Source organism: Astatotilapia calliptera, chromosome 5, assembly GCF_900246225.1.
Source record: "Astatotilapia calliptera chromosome 5, fAstCal1.2, whole genome shotgun sequence".
Lineage (NCBI taxonomy): Eukaryota > Metazoa > Chordata > Actinopteri > Cichliformes > Cichlidae > Astatotilapia > Astatotilapia calliptera.
In genome coordinates this window covers 16,661,457-16,680,340 of record NC_039306.1, presented here as the reverse complement: position 1 = coordinate 16,680,340, position 18,884 = coordinate 16,661,457, and the positions used below count along the sequence as shown (strand labels likewise).

General features: G+C 39.2%; 2 protein-coding genes across 4 annotated transcripts; both read left to right on the top strand.

Moving 5' to 3' along the window:
* The first annotated feature begins 13 nt into the window (after positions 1-13).
* Positions 14-5,844, top strand: twf2 (twinfilin actin binding protein 2). 2 transcript variants are annotated; one of them, XM_026167586.1, is made up of 9 exons: positions 161-523; positions 2,739-2,917; positions 3,498-3,593; positions 3,681-3,785; positions 3,924-3,938; positions 4,123-4,248; positions 4,338-4,488; positions 4,752-4,873; positions 5,266-5,844. In XM_026167586.1, the coding sequence occupies exons 1-9, from the start codon at positions 427-429 to the stop codon at positions 5,431-5,433; spliced, it is 1,059 nt and encodes a 352-aa protein (XP_026023371.1). In that variant the 5' UTR covers positions 161-426; the 3' UTR covers positions 5,434-5,844. The 2 variants fall into 2 exon arrangements, with proteins under 2 accessions (XP_026023373.1, XP_026023371.1); XM_026167588.1 differs by lacking the exon at positions 3,924-3,938 and having other exon boundaries at positions 14-523.
* A 3,725-nt stretch (positions 5,845-9,569) lies between these two features.
* cisha (cytokine inducible SH2-containing protein a) lies at positions 9,570-18,829 on the top strand. Of its 2 annotated transcripts, none has more exons than XM_026167591.1 (3): positions 9,570-10,775; positions 17,415-17,578; positions 17,801-18,829. In XM_026167591.1, exons 2-3 carry the CDS (start codon positions 17,464-17,466, stop codon positions 18,295-18,297), a joined length of 612 nt encoding a protein of 203 aa, XP_026023376.1. In that variant the 5' UTR covers positions 9,570-10,775; positions 17,415-17,463; the 3' UTR covers positions 18,298-18,829. The 2 variants fall into 2 exon arrangements, with proteins under 2 accessions (XP_026023376.1, XP_026023375.1); XM_026167590.1 differs by lacking the exon at positions 9,570-10,775 and adding an exon at positions 16,699-16,998.
* Positions 18,830-18,884: the final 55 nt, after the last annotated feature.

Below are 18,884 nucleotides of genomic sequence, written 5' to 3'. Positions count from 1 at the left end.
AAGATAACTTCTTCAGTCATTCAGAAGTTGGTAATCAGGTCTGGAGGTCATGCTCTCTTGCTCCACTGCTTGGTCTTGGTGTGTGGTGGGCTGTTCACAGGCTGTAGCTACTCAGTGGGAGCTAAATTTAGGAGAGGTGATCAGGTTCTCTCTCTCTCTGTGCACATGATACTGTCCTAGTTACTTGAGCAATGTCCCTTCTCATACTGTCGCACACTTTCAACAAACCCAGACGCACAGTGATCCTCTTCTTCAGGAGCTCTGTCCTCGTACTCATCGATCAAGCGAAGGACGCGTACACGCCGGACTTTGGTTGGACTTGAATAATTTCGGCCTGGCCCTGTGGAGCTTTCACTTCTGTCTCCTGCTTCTGTGTCTTCATCCTACAGCCAGCCCCTGGCGGGAGAAAAACACAGCTGACCCGCCATGTTTCTTGCACTTGTGGTGACACCAGAGTTGAGGCAGTTCTTGGCCAGGGCAAGAGGTGGAACAGTGCGCCTCATCAAGGTGCGCATCCAAGACGGTGAGTGACCAAGGACAGTGTAGAATGGAGATGCCGAAAATAAAAACCTCAAGAGGACCGACATTTTATCATTTTAAACCAAGCATCGTGTTTGTTTTTGTGTCTCTTTGAACACACCAAAACTCTTCTTCTGTCTCCTTTGAAACTGAGCTACAGACGCAACTAAGATTTCTTCTTCTTTCATAAACAAATTGTTAGTTCTATTTAATGTTTAAAAATGTAAATCGCAGTATTCTGAAGCCTGAGGTGATGCTTTTAGCTGCTCTGGTTTGTCTGAAAACCAGCTAAACTGAGATGAAGCACAGGATGATTTTAGTTGGAGAAAGTCATGGAAAGAAAAATGTAAGCAGTTGATCATTTGTCTTATTGCTAGAGGGCTAGATCATTGACGTCCGTTTGTGACCACTAATCATAAGTTATCTCCCTGATCATCTATGAACAGCTACACTTTGTTTCCTGTAAAGGTCTCCCTTTTTTTTTCTTAGAGGCCAGGAGGGTCGACGAGCCTGAAAACATTTGAGCAGGACTTTTAGAATTACCCTGAAATCGGCAGTAAATGTGTTCCTAACAACCTTCTGGGTTTTTCATAGCTGATGATGGTTTCTCAGATCTTCAAGTCATCTGTGGATGAAAGCAAAAAACAAAGTTGGGAATTGCAACACTCCGTGTCTGACGTCTAGGAAAAGCAGACTATTGGCAGCTGTTGTGTGACAGCAGTCACTCAGCGTGTCAGCTGAGCAGCTTGTGGAAACAGTCAGTTTGGCAATAGGTGTCCGGGTGGCTGATTATGGAGGCAGACAGAAATGTTCATGATGTGTTTACGCCTTGTTTTTGGTATCTGATCAATGCCACGCTGTAATTTGATTCAAGGTGAATGCATTCTGGGCCTTTTTTTCAGGGGGGGGGGGGCTATCTTTGTGGACTGTGCCTATCACGTTGAATATTTGGAAGGACACAGATGGACAGACTCAGCAGAAGGGCGTCAGGCCTGTTTTACTTCCCGACTAAAGCGTTTGGATGACTCCATGTGCTATTTTGGAGTGACGTGACACGGTTGCACACTGCTGCAGTAACCATGTCACCGGTCTCCTCTCGTGTTTGTTCCAATGTCAAAAAGAGAAACACGATCATTCAAGCTGATTTCATCACTGCTGCCTCAGGAGGGCACACGGTCGTGTCCTCTGTAGTAGTGGTGGAGTCTAACCAGTGACTAGAAAAGACGAGGCCCTCCACCTACGAGTGGATAGTTTAAATGCAGTTTTATACTAATATGGATCTGGGGAGATGGGAGAGACTGGCTGATGGAAAATATGTGCGTGCAGAGCTGGAATGCTTTACAGCTCAGAATAGCAGCATGCCCCCAGAGACAGTCAGGAAATCCCCCTGCACCCCTGAGAAACATCAGACTTTGGGTTAATGTGTGCGTTTCAGAGTGTTTGTCACTGCTACGGACAGATTTAACCCGCTATCGTTGTGTCAGTCAGAAATGAAGCCAGAGATATTTTTAGCACGCCGTTGCTCTTCTCGTTCTTTCTCCATAGCAGTTGGGGCTCTCAGAATCACAATAGTCATGTGGCTTTATATAGGATGAAGTTATTTAGTCCGCATTATTCCCACATCCAAGTTTTGTATCGGAAATTGCTGCTTTTCTGTAATATGACCATTCTAACCATCTTAGGAAGGAAATAATGAGCGTGTTTCTCACGGTTTTCTCTTTCTGATGATAGTGGATGGCTTCAGAGAGCACATTTCTGAAATTTTACAGACCAAACCATTAATCTTTTCAGTTTAAGTTCTGTCTTTCTTCACATGCTTTAGTTGTTTATAAAAAAAAAAAAAAAGCGCTCTAGCTCTTTGAAAATGAGAGAGACGTGATTGGAAATGTAAGAAGCTATTCATCTCTAAGAAATTTTATAGCAATTGTTACACAGACCTGAAAATGAGTTGTGTTTCAGAAATGTTGGAAAGTAGCGAAAGAGTACACATTTGGTCAGATGTAACGTTTCTCATGTACTATAAATAGAGAGGCACCTTCTGCTGTAGCATGCTGCTGAATAATTAGCCAGCAACAAGTGAGGTCAACTTCACCCTCTTGCTTTATAATCACAAACAAGAATCCTTCGTGTAAATTTACTGTGAGTGTGGACTACAGCGTCTGAATGTGCTGTGTGAAGGCCGTGCTGAGGTATGTGATGAGTAGTGGTCGGATTTTCAGAGCAGCTGGTGCTGGGGGCCTACAGAGAGCCAGAGAAGAGCTGGGACCAGGATTATGATCGCTTTCTGCTTCCTCTCCTCGATGACCAGGAGCCCTGCTACATCCTGTACCGCCTAGACTCCCAGAATGCACTGGGCTACGAGTGGGTCTTTATTTCGTGGTCTCCAGACCAGTCTCCAGTAAGAAATACCAGTTTTCTTTATTCTGTGCCAAAAAAATAAGCCACGTGAACACAGAGTTGCTGAGCTTTTATGAGAGGATGTATTGCTCCGGGTAGAGGGTAGTGACAGACTGAAGCAGAGGTCACAACATCCTTTTAACTTAAATTTTGATATTGATCCGATACCATGCATCAATTCTATCATGCTAGTATCAATACCAGCACTGGTATCAATACTGTTGATATTTGGATCTATTCCGCCACCTCTAAAAATGAACCCCAATGACCTGAATAATTCCATATAGACATTTGAAGCATACTATTAGGCCTTTATTAAACATGAAACACAGCTAAGTTTAATAAAGTGAAACACAATTTTAAAAAACTTTCTTTACAAAAAAAGATGCCTAATTTGTGAAAGGCTATCTCAGGGCTAGGAGATCCTAGCAATAAATGAATAGATCCTCATCTCCATTAAACTAACTCTGCACTGTCTGTGATCATTCTTGCTTATTTATGTGGGCCCACCACTTTAACATAAACTCCACACTTTCAGATTTTAAAGCTGGCACATTCATTTCCCTCTCTGACGGCTGCAGGTGAAACAAAAGATGTTATATGCTGCCACGCGGGCCACAGTGAAGAAGGAGTTTGGCGGTGGCCACATCAAATACGAGCTATTTGGCACAACCGAAGTGAGGACCAGCTAAATTTATACCTCTCCGATGACATGTTTTGGCAGCTTCCTGTAAAAGACTTGCTTGTTGTGCTTTCAACACTAGGAGGACATCTGCTTGCTGGGCTACCAGCACCACGTGTCATCCTGCTCAGGTCCTGCCCCGCTCACATTAGCTGAGCAGGAGCTCCAGAGGATCAAAATTACAGAGGTAAAAGGTCAACAAGCTTTCAGGCGTACTGTCGTTATTGCAACACAGCTTTGCATGTGAGCTGCTTCTTCTGAAACATGAGCTACAGACTGGTTGTTTCATACATTGAACTTATAACTGTTGTGGTTGTCTTTTCAGGGCCGGGTTAAACAGGTATGTGGATGAACTCTGCTGTAATACTGAATGAATGTGATCCAGTGGTCATACCAACTTATCCTTTTTGCAAAAGTCCTGCAGCCACAGAAAGTGTTGCTATTGAACATATTGAACACTTTGAGAATTTTGTTTTCCAGAAGCTTGAAAACACAGATGCCCCTCTGCTTGCTGCCCTCTGCAGGTGACGACAGAGATCAGCGTTGAGAGTAAGCACCAGACTCTTCAGGGCCTCGCGTTTCCCTTACAGGATGCAGCCAAAAGAGCACTACAGCAGCTCGCCCAAAAACGCATCAACTACGTGCAGCTGGTGAGCCAACTTTAGCTCATATTTCAGAGTTCCTTAAAAACTAATATGAGGAGTGGTCTTTTAGCGTGCATTTGTTTGCTGTGTTTCAGAGGCTGGATGTAGAGAAGGAGACAATTGAGCTGGTCCACTCTAACCCGACAGAAACTCGAGATTTGCCCTGCAGAGTTCCCAGAGACACTCCCAGATACCACTTCTTCCTTTACAAACACTCCCATGAAGGGGACTACCTGGAATCTGTCGGTATGATACTGATCCTTGCACTCTGATAATCCTCCTGCATTTTGTTTCTGTGGAAAGACAGCTGTACACTCACTGGCACTGACACCACATTTATTGTGGATATTTATTGAAAGCTTTTGATATTACGATTTAAAACAAAGCTACACTGTGTACAAAGACTGTGAGCAGTGCGACCAAATACCGATTCTATTTGTGGAGGCTATACACTTTAATGAATCTTAAATGTGTATTTATTAACTCTCATAATGTTTCCCTGTCTCCAGTGTTCATATATTCCATGCCAGGCTACAGCTGCAGCATTAAGGAGCGGATGCTGTACTCCAGCTGCAAGAGCAGACTATTAGAGGAAGTGGAGAAAGATTACCATTTGGAAATCGCTAAAAAGGTATAACAGATGGATAGATATGGGTCTGGTGGGTTGGTATATTAGATAACATTGTTTCATAATGGGTTGTAGCTACTGCTAAGATCATGTCATCGTGATTATTGTTTTTGAGTCTGGTGGTTTTAGATGCAGCGTGTTTACTTCATTTTAAATCTTACTGGTACACATACATGCAGGATTTAGGATTTATTCAGCTGAATTATCTCATAACTGTTAAAAAATAAAGTATACTGAAGCAGTAATTTTCTTTAAGATGACAAGACTTTACCACCTCTGGGGCCTCTGAAGTCCTGACTACAGTATTGATGGAATTTCTAAGACTTCAAGCTGAAATATCTTTAATGAACTTCTGAATACAGCCCGTTTTTGGGGGGTGGGGCTATTTTTTGCAGTTGGAGATCGACGATGGAGATGAACTGACGGCCGACTTTCTGTACGATGAGGTCCATCCTAAGCAGCACACCCACAAACAGGCTTTTGCTAAGCCCCGAGGCCCTGCAGGAAAAAGGGGACACAAGCGGCTTATTAAGGGGACAGAAGAGGCCGTGCAGGACAGCTAGTTCTGTCTGCAGATCCTGGACTTCCCCTCTCTTCCTCCAGACCCATTAACACCTCATTAGGACACAGTGATGCCTTTCCTCTACCGTCTGTGCGTTGAAACAATTGTGATACACAGAAAATTTGTTTTTAGTGGAAATGTTCTGATGAATTATCTTGACTGTGCCTCTCTGGATCAGTTTACTACAGACAAAGAGCATTCAGAAAGATAGATAGTGATTTTATTTTTATTTTTAAAGCAAATCTGTTCTTGAATAATATGAAATAACTCTGCCGTTTACAATATGATACAAAAGGACTGAATTAGAAATGCATGAGGAAATGTTTCAGACGTCATCTTGCCTCCAGTACAAGTTTTGTATCAACCGTGTTTGTAAGAACAGTCATAATTAAAAAGAGAGAAAAAAAAGTGACATGAAAAGAAATTCAAAATAAAATTTTGTTTATACTGTGCTATTGTTTACACTTCAGGGTATTTCCACTCCAGCACTTTTCATTGAAGAGAAGTCAAGCTCTGGCTTTTGAAAGACCTCACTGTGTCGCGTTAACTAGATAAAAATCAGTTCAGCCTGAGCGCTGGCCTGTGGATTCATACCATACAAATCTGCATCCAAGGCCCGCCGTGAACAGTTTCTTCATAATCCTCTTCCGCTGTGTCTTCCACACGATTCCACAAAACACAATGTTACTTTATCCCATTTACTACATTGTTTATATTGTTACATTGTTACTCCTGAGTGGAATGGCTATTCTAATATAGGTCAAGTTTTCTAGTAACAGAATTTACCCTAATGAGTAGATGTAGTGCCTTTGATCATACTTTCACTACTATGAGCATCAGCATGACTTACAAGCAAAGGGTGCTGCTGTTTAACAGGTGCGTGTGTGTAATGCTTATTTAGGGCAATCTTGCAAATAATTAACTACAGCTGAGGAAAATGTCATTAGTTTTTGTAGCAATAAAAAAACTTTGAGACTAAAGATACTTAAAGGAACGCTGACTTGCCGCACTCCAAACTGTTCACGCATTTTAGACAAATTCCCAAAAGCCAGCGTCGTGGTGTCGCAGGAGGAAACAGTCCAGCAGACGTTAAGGTTCTTCAGCCTGGATTGAAGCAGTGGGCGGACTGACCGACCAACCTCTCACTGCCATCCAACTTACCTACACCAAAGCACTGCTAATGTCTTTTAAACATTGCATCAGCATAGTCATGGACATGATTTAGTTTTAATGAAGCCAGCCTTGTGTTTTCTCCAGTGTAACACATTATCACATTTATTTGGAGAAAGAAAGAAAAATCCACAAAAATAATGCCACAGCTTTGGTCAGTTAAATCTACTAAATCAAACAGTTAAAAAAAAAAGCAAACAATTTCTCTAGTCAGTGCCTGCCAGCAGTTCTTTTCAGGACTGTTTCTCTGAACAAATGTGGATGCTCAAGGTTTTTTTTTTCTCCCAACGCAGCACGGATGAATTTATGTTGCTGATTCCAGGCAAAGCTTTTCTCAGAATCCTTTTGAGCCTTCTTTTCTTCAGTTGAGCGCAGGACAACAGTTATTCATTGTTTCCGAGACATCTCTCAACTACTAAATCATTGCAAGTTCTGGGTATGCGGCGCGTTTTCTAGTGGTGGAAGTATAATCAAGTACATTTACTCAAACAATGGACTGCAGTACAAAGTTTAGGTATTTCAACTTTTAGCCCACCACATCCCAGAGGGGGAATACAGTGCTGTTATTTGATTGCACTTACGTGGCAGTCGTAGTTCTTTTAAAAATAAAGATTTTCACCAAAAAAACATGTAAAGAACTTGTGAAGTTTTATGTTTTTTGTGAAAAGATGTTTTACAATTAGAGCTGACAGGATTATGCGATGAATAAATCAATCAATAACTGTGAAAATTTAAGAAATGAGGGAAGTTATCCGTTTTCTTTTCAGAATGCAAGACTAGACAATCATGTTTAATGGAACTGAATGTGGAAGAAAAAGGAGCTCAACTTTAACAAACTACACTGAAAAATCTGGCTTTTACACACCTGCATGAGTCATGTATGCTCCTGAGATCCTTCATCGTCATATGGAGGCATTAAATGCAGGCTTTTCGCACCTTACACTTCATTCTGCTCAATAAAGCCTTTTAAACTTAGTTAAATGGTGCTGACTTAATTACGAGGACATACTTTCAAAAATAATGATGCTTAGGTTTTTTTCTTTTTTTATAACCCAAATAGCTGGGATATATTGAAAATGCAAACCAAACCAGAGCTGGGGTTTCATGAGGATAGGATACTATAAAGGTCACTGGGATATTTTCCACATCAAGCACATTTCAGTGCTTGTGCATTGTGACAATGTGTGTAGTCAGATAACATTTTTATGGCCTGATATTACTTCATATTAAGGACCTGAGCTTAGCTCAAACAGGAAAATTATATTCCATATGCACATATGCGATTGGCTAGGGCGTTGGTTTTGGAGCTATTGCTGATAAGCATGTTTGTCCTGGAATGTGAAAATTAAGAGGTCATTTACAGCTGGAAATTCTTAAAATGAATACATTTGTGAACAGGTGGCAATGCAAATTTATGGCAATACTGCACAGCACAGAAAACGAGTACACAGAGCTGATTTATTAGGCAGTGTAGCCCTACTATCAGATTTATTGATGCTTACTGGCAGACTATTAATTTTATTGCAGTATAAAAAGGGTAATATATGACAAACGTGCCAAACAAAGGCTGGGGCATTAAGAAACACATGCATGTGTTTTGTCTTTATTTTTTAAAAAACATTGGAAAGAAAATAAGTAATTTCTGTTTAAAATAAACAAATAAAAGAGATTTTTAGTAGGCGTAGGTGCGGTGTTACAGAAGATGTGCAATAATATTCTCGGATAGGCCGAAACAACACGTGAACCCATCTGACTTCGAGAAGCTTGAAGATAAAGAGGACTGTAACTTTGAAATATTTTATTATCAACTTAGTGTAGTGCAACTGAAGAGAAGCATAAAAAGACGTATGAATCCCTTCTGCTTTTTCTTTTAGGACTTAATCCAAAAACAGGCAAACACATAAACTATGCGCACTAGTGTCTCGGCATTAATGAGCGCAAAAGTGCAAGTAAATGGGGAAGTGCAATCCACAAATGCTGCCCTCAAGTCTACACTAAAGCGGATGTTGATGGTTAGAACATGATTTAGCAAGTATTTTGACAGCTGAAGTGTAATTTTAAGTTCTTTAAAGCTAAAACCACATTTTCTGTTTTTAGACTTTCAGATGTTTCTTTACTTGAGATTTCTTTTGTCTTCCACGGTAGTAACAGGAATTTTTGCACACACACAACCCCCTCCCCAACAACGGCATTTTAACACTGAAAAAAACAATTAGTCCACGGATCAAGAAAATAACTGCACTCCACGTACACAGGAAGCTCGCGCGCGCGCGCGCACGCACGCACTCTCTCTCGCACACACACAGCCTTTCTCTTTATCTTCATGCTTCCGGCTTTCTAGAAACTTGTGCCGTGACTGCAGTGGCCTTTTCAAAAGCAACAACTATAAAATTACACTGCAATTAAAAAAGAAAAAAGAATCTCAATTAGAACATCTGCACTTCTTCATCTTGACATTTTCACTAAAACTGTTTGCCTGCTTCATAAAACCACACACACACACACACACACACACACACACACACACACACACACACACACACACACACAGCTGTTCCCTCTTACATTTTAGCACCGTGTTATGACCTTCTCAAACCTGCTCACACAAACTTATGAAATTATCTGCTGCAATTTTTTTTTAAAAGAGAGAGAAAAGCAACAGAAGGAATGACTGCTTTTCGAACGTCTGTCTAACAAACCTGCCTGTTTTTATCATGCAGAAGGGGATTGCTATAAATTACAGACCATTTATAAACAGGCGTTCAAACAAAGTGATTTATGAGGAATGTAATTTCTTTAAATCTAGTTTCTTGTGTCTGTGTGCTTTAATGAACTGCATGTGACTGCCTTAACCTGCCTGCTGCTGGTTTCTTTTTACTATAGCAATGATTACATCTGTAGACTTTCTGTTTCCATGATACGTATGTAAAATATGATTGCAGTAGCATAAAAAAAATTATGCTACTGCAATCATATTTGAAAAATGTAGATGTGTTTTTTTGCCTAAGGCCTCAAAAGGTATTTGTTCAACCTCACCCAGCAGGGACAGATAAAGTCCACAGAACTTCTTAGAAAGAAGCTCATTTCAGGATTTCTGAGAAGACGCTATTCAGGATCAGCGCGCTCTCCTGGGTATGGTTATGATTATGACGCAGCATATTTCACATATTACTCTGCTTCCAAACTACCACATATGTCTGAGCGATGGCTCTTAGTATTATTGGAATAAATATTTTAAAAAGCCGGACAGGATATGCCACAGATTTTACAACAATACGCAAAAACCCAGCGTCAGAAATAATCCTTAACAGCCCTTATTTGGCCATATTCTCGTAAATGAAACAAGATATCAACACCTACATGCATTGGAGTGTAAGCTGCAGGCCGATGCAGGGATCTCTTAGATACATTCCCGGGAAAATAAATACCAGGAGAGATCAAATAAGCAGAAATGTAACTGCAAATGAACTATAGTTTAATCTAGGGCTGCATGTGTGCAAACAAGACACAAAAGAGCAATAAAAGTGAAGATTATCAGAAGTCACAAACTGAAGCACAATCAGCTTTTCTCTGTCTCTACGGCAGTCTTAACCCGGTTTATATATATTTTTTAGTTTATTGTCACAATAACAACTTGTTTTCTCGAGCGTAATTACTCTAAAGCTCCTAGAAAACCTCTCGCCGTGTTTTTCCACCAGGATCGAGGGAAATCTATATTACTGGAAATAGCCAGTGAGCATTCCTATTATCTTTAATGTCGAGGCGGTGAATTCCCAGAATGAAGCCTCTGTCAGGGCCGCCCGGCGGGGCGGAGTCAAGCTCTGCAATTATTCCTGGAAAGCGACTAGGCAGAAGCTGCCGCGCGGTTCCTGGGAGCGGAGCGCAGGTTCAGCGAAGGCGGGGAGCCGCCGGGTGAAACGAGGGGAGAGATGCCAGAGAAAAACAGCACGGTTCGGGGCGGTTGTCCTGGGAATTAACCGAAACACAAAAAACCCCACACACATATATGTGCGAACCCGGTTTGTCCGTCGAAGGAGCGCTAATAGAGGAGCTGTAGCCCTGCCGCGAAGCGAAACAACCGGCGGCGGTTGGAGCGGAGTGGGAGTTGGTGCGGCCGGCGTGACGTCAGAGCCGCCGGTGCTGCGAGTTCTCAGAATAGACTTCTAGGAAACGGTAAATTTTAAAAGCCAAGCCTTTACACTCTGTCCTTCACACATCGGGATCTCATTCTGGCGACAACACACTCCAACGCAGTGCTGCGGAGAGCTGAGCTTTACAGTAGAGCCGCTTTTAGGTCGTTTCTATTATATTTTATTGTTGTTCTCCTCTCTGCTGAACTTGTGTCAAGCCAGCCTCCAATTCGAGACTTGCAGTCAAGCCAGCCTCCAGTTGATTTTACGTTCCCTGTGTATTCAAAGTATTACGGGAATGGATGTGGAAACCAGATTTCAAAATAAAAGCCAACTTCGAGTGAATTAACAGATATGTTAAGAACATAATAACATATAATTTAGGCTTTTTTTTTTTTTAGAAACTCTAATGTTACATCTACATGACACAGCCTTGTACCCTAATTGTGCCCTGTCAAGGCCATCTTATTTTGGATTTCAAAGTAAAAGCCCTGTGAATCTTCATTTTTGAACTACTCTTTCAATGAATTCATAATGCTCTTAAAAGCAAAAGTCGTATTTCCAAATACTATTTGAACTTTGTATCAACACTTTCCAACCGCAGTCTTTTTCACAGTAATACCATATCAAATAAATTCTTTCTGATTTTGCTTTTCATAGTAATGGCCCTTTGAAATTGCCGATATTTGACTTAATCTCCTAACGATTCAAAATGCTCTAAAATGAAAAATTCTTGTTTCCACAGGGTAATTCCACTTTAGATCAACAGTATACAACCCCGCAGTGATACCATATCAATATCAAGTCATTCTGATTTTGCTTTCAAAAATAAAAGCCTTTTCAAATTGTTCATAATTGACCTACCTTTCAGTGATTTCAAAATGCTCTAAAATGGAAAATTCCTGTTTCCACAGGGTAATTCCACTTTAGATCAACAGTATACAACCTCACGATGTTACCATATCAATATCAAGACATTCTGATTTTGCTTTCAAAAATAAAAGCCCTTTCAAATTGTCCATAATTGACCTAACTTTCAGTGATTTCAAAATGCTCTAAAATGAAAAATTCCTGTTTCCACAGGGTAATTCCACCTTAGATCAACAGTATACAACCCCACAGTGACACCATATCAATATCAAGTCATTCTGATTATGCCTTCCAAAATAAAAGACTTTTCAAATTGTCCATAGTTGACCTACCTTTCAGTGATTTCAAAATGCTCTAAAATGGAAAATTCCTGTTTCCACAGGATAATTCCACTCTGTATTTACAGTATACAGCCCCACAGTGATACCATATCAATATCAAGTCATTCTGATTTTGCTTTCAAAAATAAAAGCCTTTTCAAATTGTCCATAATTGACCTAACTTTCAGTGATTTCAAAATGCTCTAAAATGAAAAATTCTTGTTTCCACAGGGTAATTCCACCTTAGATCAACAGTATACAACCTCACAGTGACACCATATCAATATCAAGTCATTCTGATTATGCTTTCAAAAATAAAAGCCTTTTCAAATTGTCCATAATTGACCTAACTTTCAGTGATTTCAAAATGCTCTAAAATGGAAAATTCCTGTTTCCACAGGGTAATTCCACTTTAGATCAACAGTATACAACCCCACAGTGACACCATATCAATATCAAGTCATTCTGATTATGCTTTCAAAAATAAAAGCCTTTTCAAATTGTCCATAATTGACCTAACTTTCAGTGATTTCAAAATGCTCTTAAATAGAATTTTGCTGTTTCCACAGGGTAATTCCACTTTAGATCAACAGTATACAACCTCACAGTGATACCATATCAATATCAAGTCATTCTGATTTTGCTTTCAAAAATAAAAGCCTTTTCAAATTGCCCATAATTGACCTAACTTTCAGTGATTTCAAAATGCTGTAAAATGGAAAATTCCTGTTTCCACAGGATAATTCCACTCTGTATTTACAGTATACAGCCCCACAGTGATACCATATCAATATCAAGTCATTCTGATTTTGCTTTCAAAAATAAAAGCCTTTTCAAATTGTCCATAATTGACCTAACTTTCAGTGATTTCAAAATGCTGTAAAATGGAAAATTCCTGTTTCCACAGGATAATTCCACTCTGTATTTACAGTATACAGCCCCACAGTGATACCATATCAATATCAAGTCATTCTGATTTTGCTTTCAAAAATAAAAGCCTTTTCAAATTGTCCATAATTGACCTACCTTTCAGTGATTTCAAAATGCTCTAAAATGAAAAATTCTTGTTTCCACAGGGTAATTCCACCTTAGATCAACAGTATACAACCCCACAGTGACACCATATCAATATCAAGTCATTCTGATTATGCCTTCCAAAATAAAAGACTTTTCAAATTGTCCATAATTGACCTAACTTTCAGTGATTTCAAAATGCTCTAAAATGAAAAATTCTTGTTTCCACAGGGTAATTCCACTTTAGATCAATAGTATACAACCTCACAGTGATACCATATCAATATCAAGTCATTCTGATTTTGCTTTCAAAAATAAAAGCCCTTTCAAATTGTCCACAATTGACCTAACTTTCAGTGATTTCAAAATGCTCTAAAATAGAATTTTGCTGTTTCCACAGGGTAATTCCACCTTAGATCAACAGTATACAACCCCACGGTGATACCATATCAATATCAAGTCATTCTGATGTTGCCTTCCAAAATAAAAGACTTTTCAAATTGCCGATATACGACCTACTCTTTTAAAGAATTCAGAACGCTCTAAAAATGAAACTTGCTCTTTCCACAGGATGAATCCACCTTAGATCAAAAGTGTACATCCACACCATGGTACTACTTCAATTTCAAGTCATTCTGATTTTGCCTTCCAAAATAATGGCCTGTTGAAAATGCCAATAACTTACCTAACTTTCAGTGATTTCGGAATGCTCTAAAAAGGAAATTTTCTGTTTCCACAGAATAATTTCACTTTAAATCAACAGTATACAACCCCACAGAGATACGATGTTAAGATCAAGTCACTCTGATTTTGCCTTCCAAAATAAAAGTATTTTCAAATTGCCCATAGACGACCTACTCGTTTAACGATTTCAAAATGCTCTTAAATTGAAAGATGCTGTTTCCACAGGATAATTCCACTTTAGATCAACAGTATCCAACCCGACAGTAAAACCATGTAAATTTTATGTTGGTCTGATTTCGCCTTTCAAATTAATGGCCCGTCGAATTTGTCCATATGTGATATACTCTTTCAACTATTTCATAATGTTTTAAAAATGAAAATTGCTGTTTCAACACATATTGTGTTTTCATTTTGAAAAGCAAAATCAGACTCAATTGATTATGACAGAATTGAATCATAAAGATGATGTAAAAGGAAGCTGAAATTGCCACTAGGTTGTAATTGATAGTACGTTTATATTTTAAGTCTGTGGAAAGATGTCATTCTAAATAAAGAAATTACAAAACAGCTTGCAAACCAACCATGACATCTTTCCACAGACTTAAAATATAAACGTACTATCAATTACAACCTAGTGGCAATTTCAGCTTCCTTTTACATCATCTTTATGATTCAATTCTGTCATAATCAATTGAGTCTGATTTTGCTTTTCAAAATGAAAACACAATATGTGTTGAAACAGCAATTTTCATTTTTAAAACATTCTGAAATAATTGAAAGAGTATATCACATATGGACAAATTCGACGGGCCATTAATTTGAAAGGCGAAATCAGACCAACATAAAATTTACATGGTTTTACTGTCGGGTTGGATACTGTTGATCTAAAGTGGAATTATCCTGTGGAAACAGCATCTTTCAATTTAAGAGCATTTTGAAATCGTTAAACGAGTAGGTCGTCTATGGGCAATTTGAAAATACTTTTATTTTGGAAGGCAAAATCAGAGTGACTTGATCTTAACATCGTATCTCTGTGGGGTTGTATACTGTTGACCTAAAGTGAAATTATCCTGTGGAAACAGGAATTTTCCATTTTAGAGCATTTTGAAATCACTGAAAGTTAGGTCAATTATGAACAAATTGAAAAGGCTTTTATTTTTGAAAGCAAAATCAGAATGACTTGATATTGATATGGTATCACTGTGAGGTTGTATACTGTTGATCTAAGGTGGAATTACCCTGTGGAAACAAGAATTTTTCATTTTAGAGCATTTTGAATCGTTAGAAGATTAAGTCAAATATCGGCAATTTCAAAGGGCCATTACTATGAAAAGCAAAATCAGAATGACTTGATATTGATATGGTATCACCGTGGGGTTGTATACTGTTGATCTAAAGTGGAATTACCCTGTGGAAACAGCAAAATTCTATTTAAGAGCATTTTGAAATCACTGAAAGGTAGGTCAACTATGGACAATTTGAAAAGTCTTTTATTTTGGAAGGCATAATCAGAATGACTTGATATTGATATGGTGTCACTGTGGGGTTGTATACTGTTGATCTAAGGTGGAATTACCCTGTGGAAACAAGAATTTTTCATTTTAGAGCATTTTGAAATCACTGAAAGTTAGGTCAATTATGGACAATTTGAAAGGGCTTTTATTTTTGAAAGCAAAATCAGAATGTCTTGATATTGATATGGTAACATCGTGAGGTTGTATACTGTTGATCTAAAGTGGAATTACCCTGTGGAAACAGGAATTTTCCATTTTAGAGCATTTTGAAATCACTGAAAGGTAGGTCAATTATGGACAATTTGAAAAGGCTTTAATTTTTGAAAGCAAAATCAGAATGACTTGATATTGATATGGTATCACTGTGAGGTTGTATACTGTTGATCTAAAGTGGAATTACCCTGTGGAAACAAGAATTTTTCATTTTAGAGCATTTTAAATCGTTAGAAGATTAAGTCAAATATCGGCAATTTCAAAGGGCCATTACTATGAAAAGCAAAATCAGAATGACTTGATATTGATATGGTATCACTGTGAGGTTGTATACTGTTGATCTAAAGTGGAATTACCCTGTGGAAACAGCAAAATTCTATTTAAGAGCATTTTGAAATCACTGAAAGTTAGGTCAATTATGGACAATTTGAAAAGTCTTTTATTTTGGAAGGCATAATCAGAATGACTTGATATTGATATGGTGTCACTGTGGGGTTGTATACTGTTGATCTAAGGTGGAATTACCCTGTGGAAACAGGAATTTTCCATTTTAGAGCATTTTGAAATCACTGAAAGTTAGGTCAATTATGGACAATTTGAAAGGGCTTTTATTTTTGAAAGCAAAATCAGAATGTCTTGATATTGATATGGTATCACTGTGAGGTTGTATACTGTTGATCTAAAGTGGAATTACCCTGTGGAAACAGGAATTTTCCATTTTAGAGCATTTTGAAATCACTGAAAGGTAGGTCAATTATGGACAATTTGAAAAGGCTTTTATTTTTGAAAGCAAAATCAGAATGACTTGATATTGATATGGTATCACTGCGGGGTTGTATACTGTTGATCTAAAGTGGAATTACCCTGTGGAAACAAGAATTTTTCATTTTAGAGCATTTTGAATCGTTAGGAGATTAAGTCAAATATCGGCAATTTCAAAGGGCCATTACTATGAAAAGCAAAATCAGAAAGAATTTATTTGATATGGTATTACTGTGAAAAAGACTGCGGTTGGAAAGTGTTGATACAAAGTTCAAATAGTATTTGGAAATACGACTTTTGCTTTTAAGAGCATTATGAATTCATTGAAAGAGTAGTTCAAAAATGAAGATTCACAGGGCTTTTACTTTGAAATCCAAAATAAGATGGCCTTGACAGGGCACAATTAGGGTACAAGGCTGTGTCATGTAGATGTAACATTAGAGTTTCTAAAAAAAAAAAAAGCCTAAATTATATGTTATTATGTTCTTAACATATCTGTTAATTCACTCGAAGTTGGCTTTTATTTTGAAATCTGGTTTCCACATCCATTCCCGTAATACTTTGAATACACAGGGAACGTAAAATCAACTGGAGGCTGGCTTGACTGCAAGTCTCGAATTGGAGGTTGGCTTGACACCAGTTCTGCTGATCAGTGTTAAGGACAGGAGCAGAGCCTGTTTGCGTGCACGGAGCTCTTCGGGTTACAATCGAGCTATTCATACATGAAACCCATGTCACCGCGGATTGTTTGTTAGCCAGATTTTTATTTTTTTCCCCTCCTTTTTCTTTAGATACATTTTAGTCTCTGTATGTTTTGATTGTTTTCTGAAGTCCGATTGGATTTAAGCCCAGAGAAGTGAAGAAATAGAATGATTCTTTGTGTACCCGGGTGAGTTGACTTTTCTTTGTGTCTCTGCTTTCTCTTTGCTCGTCATTGTAAAGAAACCCAGCCGGGAAATTTCAGTTACACACACATATATATACACTTATATATATATAAATATATAAGTGTAAAATTGCCTTAATTGGCCTTAATTATTATTATTGTTGTTCAGGTGAAAACAAGACAAATGCAAGCCTGTTGCAAGATCTAACGTAACCTTTAAAAAATACTAGTTATTAGTAGTTCATTGTTTAGGTCAGTAGTAAAAATAGGATAAAATGCGATAAAGTCAGTTTTTTGAAAAATAAATAAATCAGCCAAAAAATATTAAAATTCCAGGGTTAAAAACAAGGAAGCTGTGATAAATCCTCCTGCTGTGTTTGTTTATGTCTGCTAACTAGTATCTTCCATCTGATTTCCAGTCCTGGAGCTCTTCTGCCCACTACCCCGTCCACTGAATCCCCGCGGGGTATGCGGGCAGGAACTGCAACTCCCACCCCCTGCTTCCAAAGCACCAGTCCACGATGGGACCCCACAAAAGATCTGAGGGCCATTGCCAGCAACTTCTGCTACCTAGAAAATTCAGGTGTGGTTTAAAACATGCTTCACATCTTTCTCATTCCAAAAAAAAAAGGAGAAAAAAAAAGCATTCCTAAAAATCCTCGATGTGTTCCAGGTATTGTTTGGTACATTTCATTATCTGCTCTGAGAGATTAGTTGATTGTTCATCGCTAAGTAAACATCAGGCTTCATGCAGGACAACACGATCTGTTCACGGTGACTAATATTTAGGAATTTGTGTGTGTAGGATGGTACTGGGGAGCTGTGACTGCAGCCCAGGCCCACGCTGCTCTTCAGGAGGCATCTGAAGGAGCCTTTTTGGTACGGGACAGCAGTCACCCTCTGTACATGCTGACCCTGTCGGTCAGAACCGCGCGTGGCCCCACAAGCATACGGATCCAGTACAGCTGCGCCCAGTTTCTGCTCGACTCCAGCTCCCCGGCCAGACCCAGCCTGTCATCCTTCCCCAGCGTTCCCAGTCTGGTGCAGCACTACATGGGACCAGAGAGAAAGGCAGAGGAGGGAAGAGTGGAGGAGGAGCCTCCTTCAAAAGCCTCTCAGCAGGGCATCCAGCAGACCACAGTGGTACTAAAACTCAAGCAGGCTCTGTACAAGCCCCAAAGCCTCCCCTCTCTTCAGCACCTCACACGTCTCGTCATTAACAGACAAACTGACTGTCCCGATCAGCTACCACTCCCAAGGCCCCTGCTGCGTTACTTACAGGACTATCCCTTCAAGGTCTGAGGGGGCGGAGGAGGAGGAGAAAGAGGAGAGGAGGTTCACTGAATCACTATTAATGGCTGAATCTCAGCTTAAGGGAAAAACAAAACAAAAAAAACAACACTTTTAAGCGGGTCCTTTGTGTCCGTAAAAGACATTGCTGCTTCAGCAGTTGGAGGCCAGTTGCAAAAATACTGGACACAGGGTGATGTTTTTGGTGACAAAATGTGTACAAATTCAGATAATCCTGCTGTGTCTGGTTTCAGACTTAAATTGTTGAGGACTGGATGTCGAAGCACCCCAGGAAAAAGGAAAACAACAACAACAACAAAAACTTGTGAGAAACATGAAGTACTGTACTCTGTTTTATGATGGATGTGGAAAACTGTCCATATCTTCTCCCCTCCTTCATCAGTTCAAGATGTATATAGTTTCCTGAGAAGTACACTGATTACACTGAGACATCTTTTATGCCATTTTATTTTTGTTTTCTCAGTACAGCATCTTTTTGTACCTTTTACATGTGTACGTTTTTGTATTAAAACCACCAGCTGGACTCTTGGCGTGTCATGCTTTTACATTTGTATCCACTTGTTATTCATCTGTGTTGT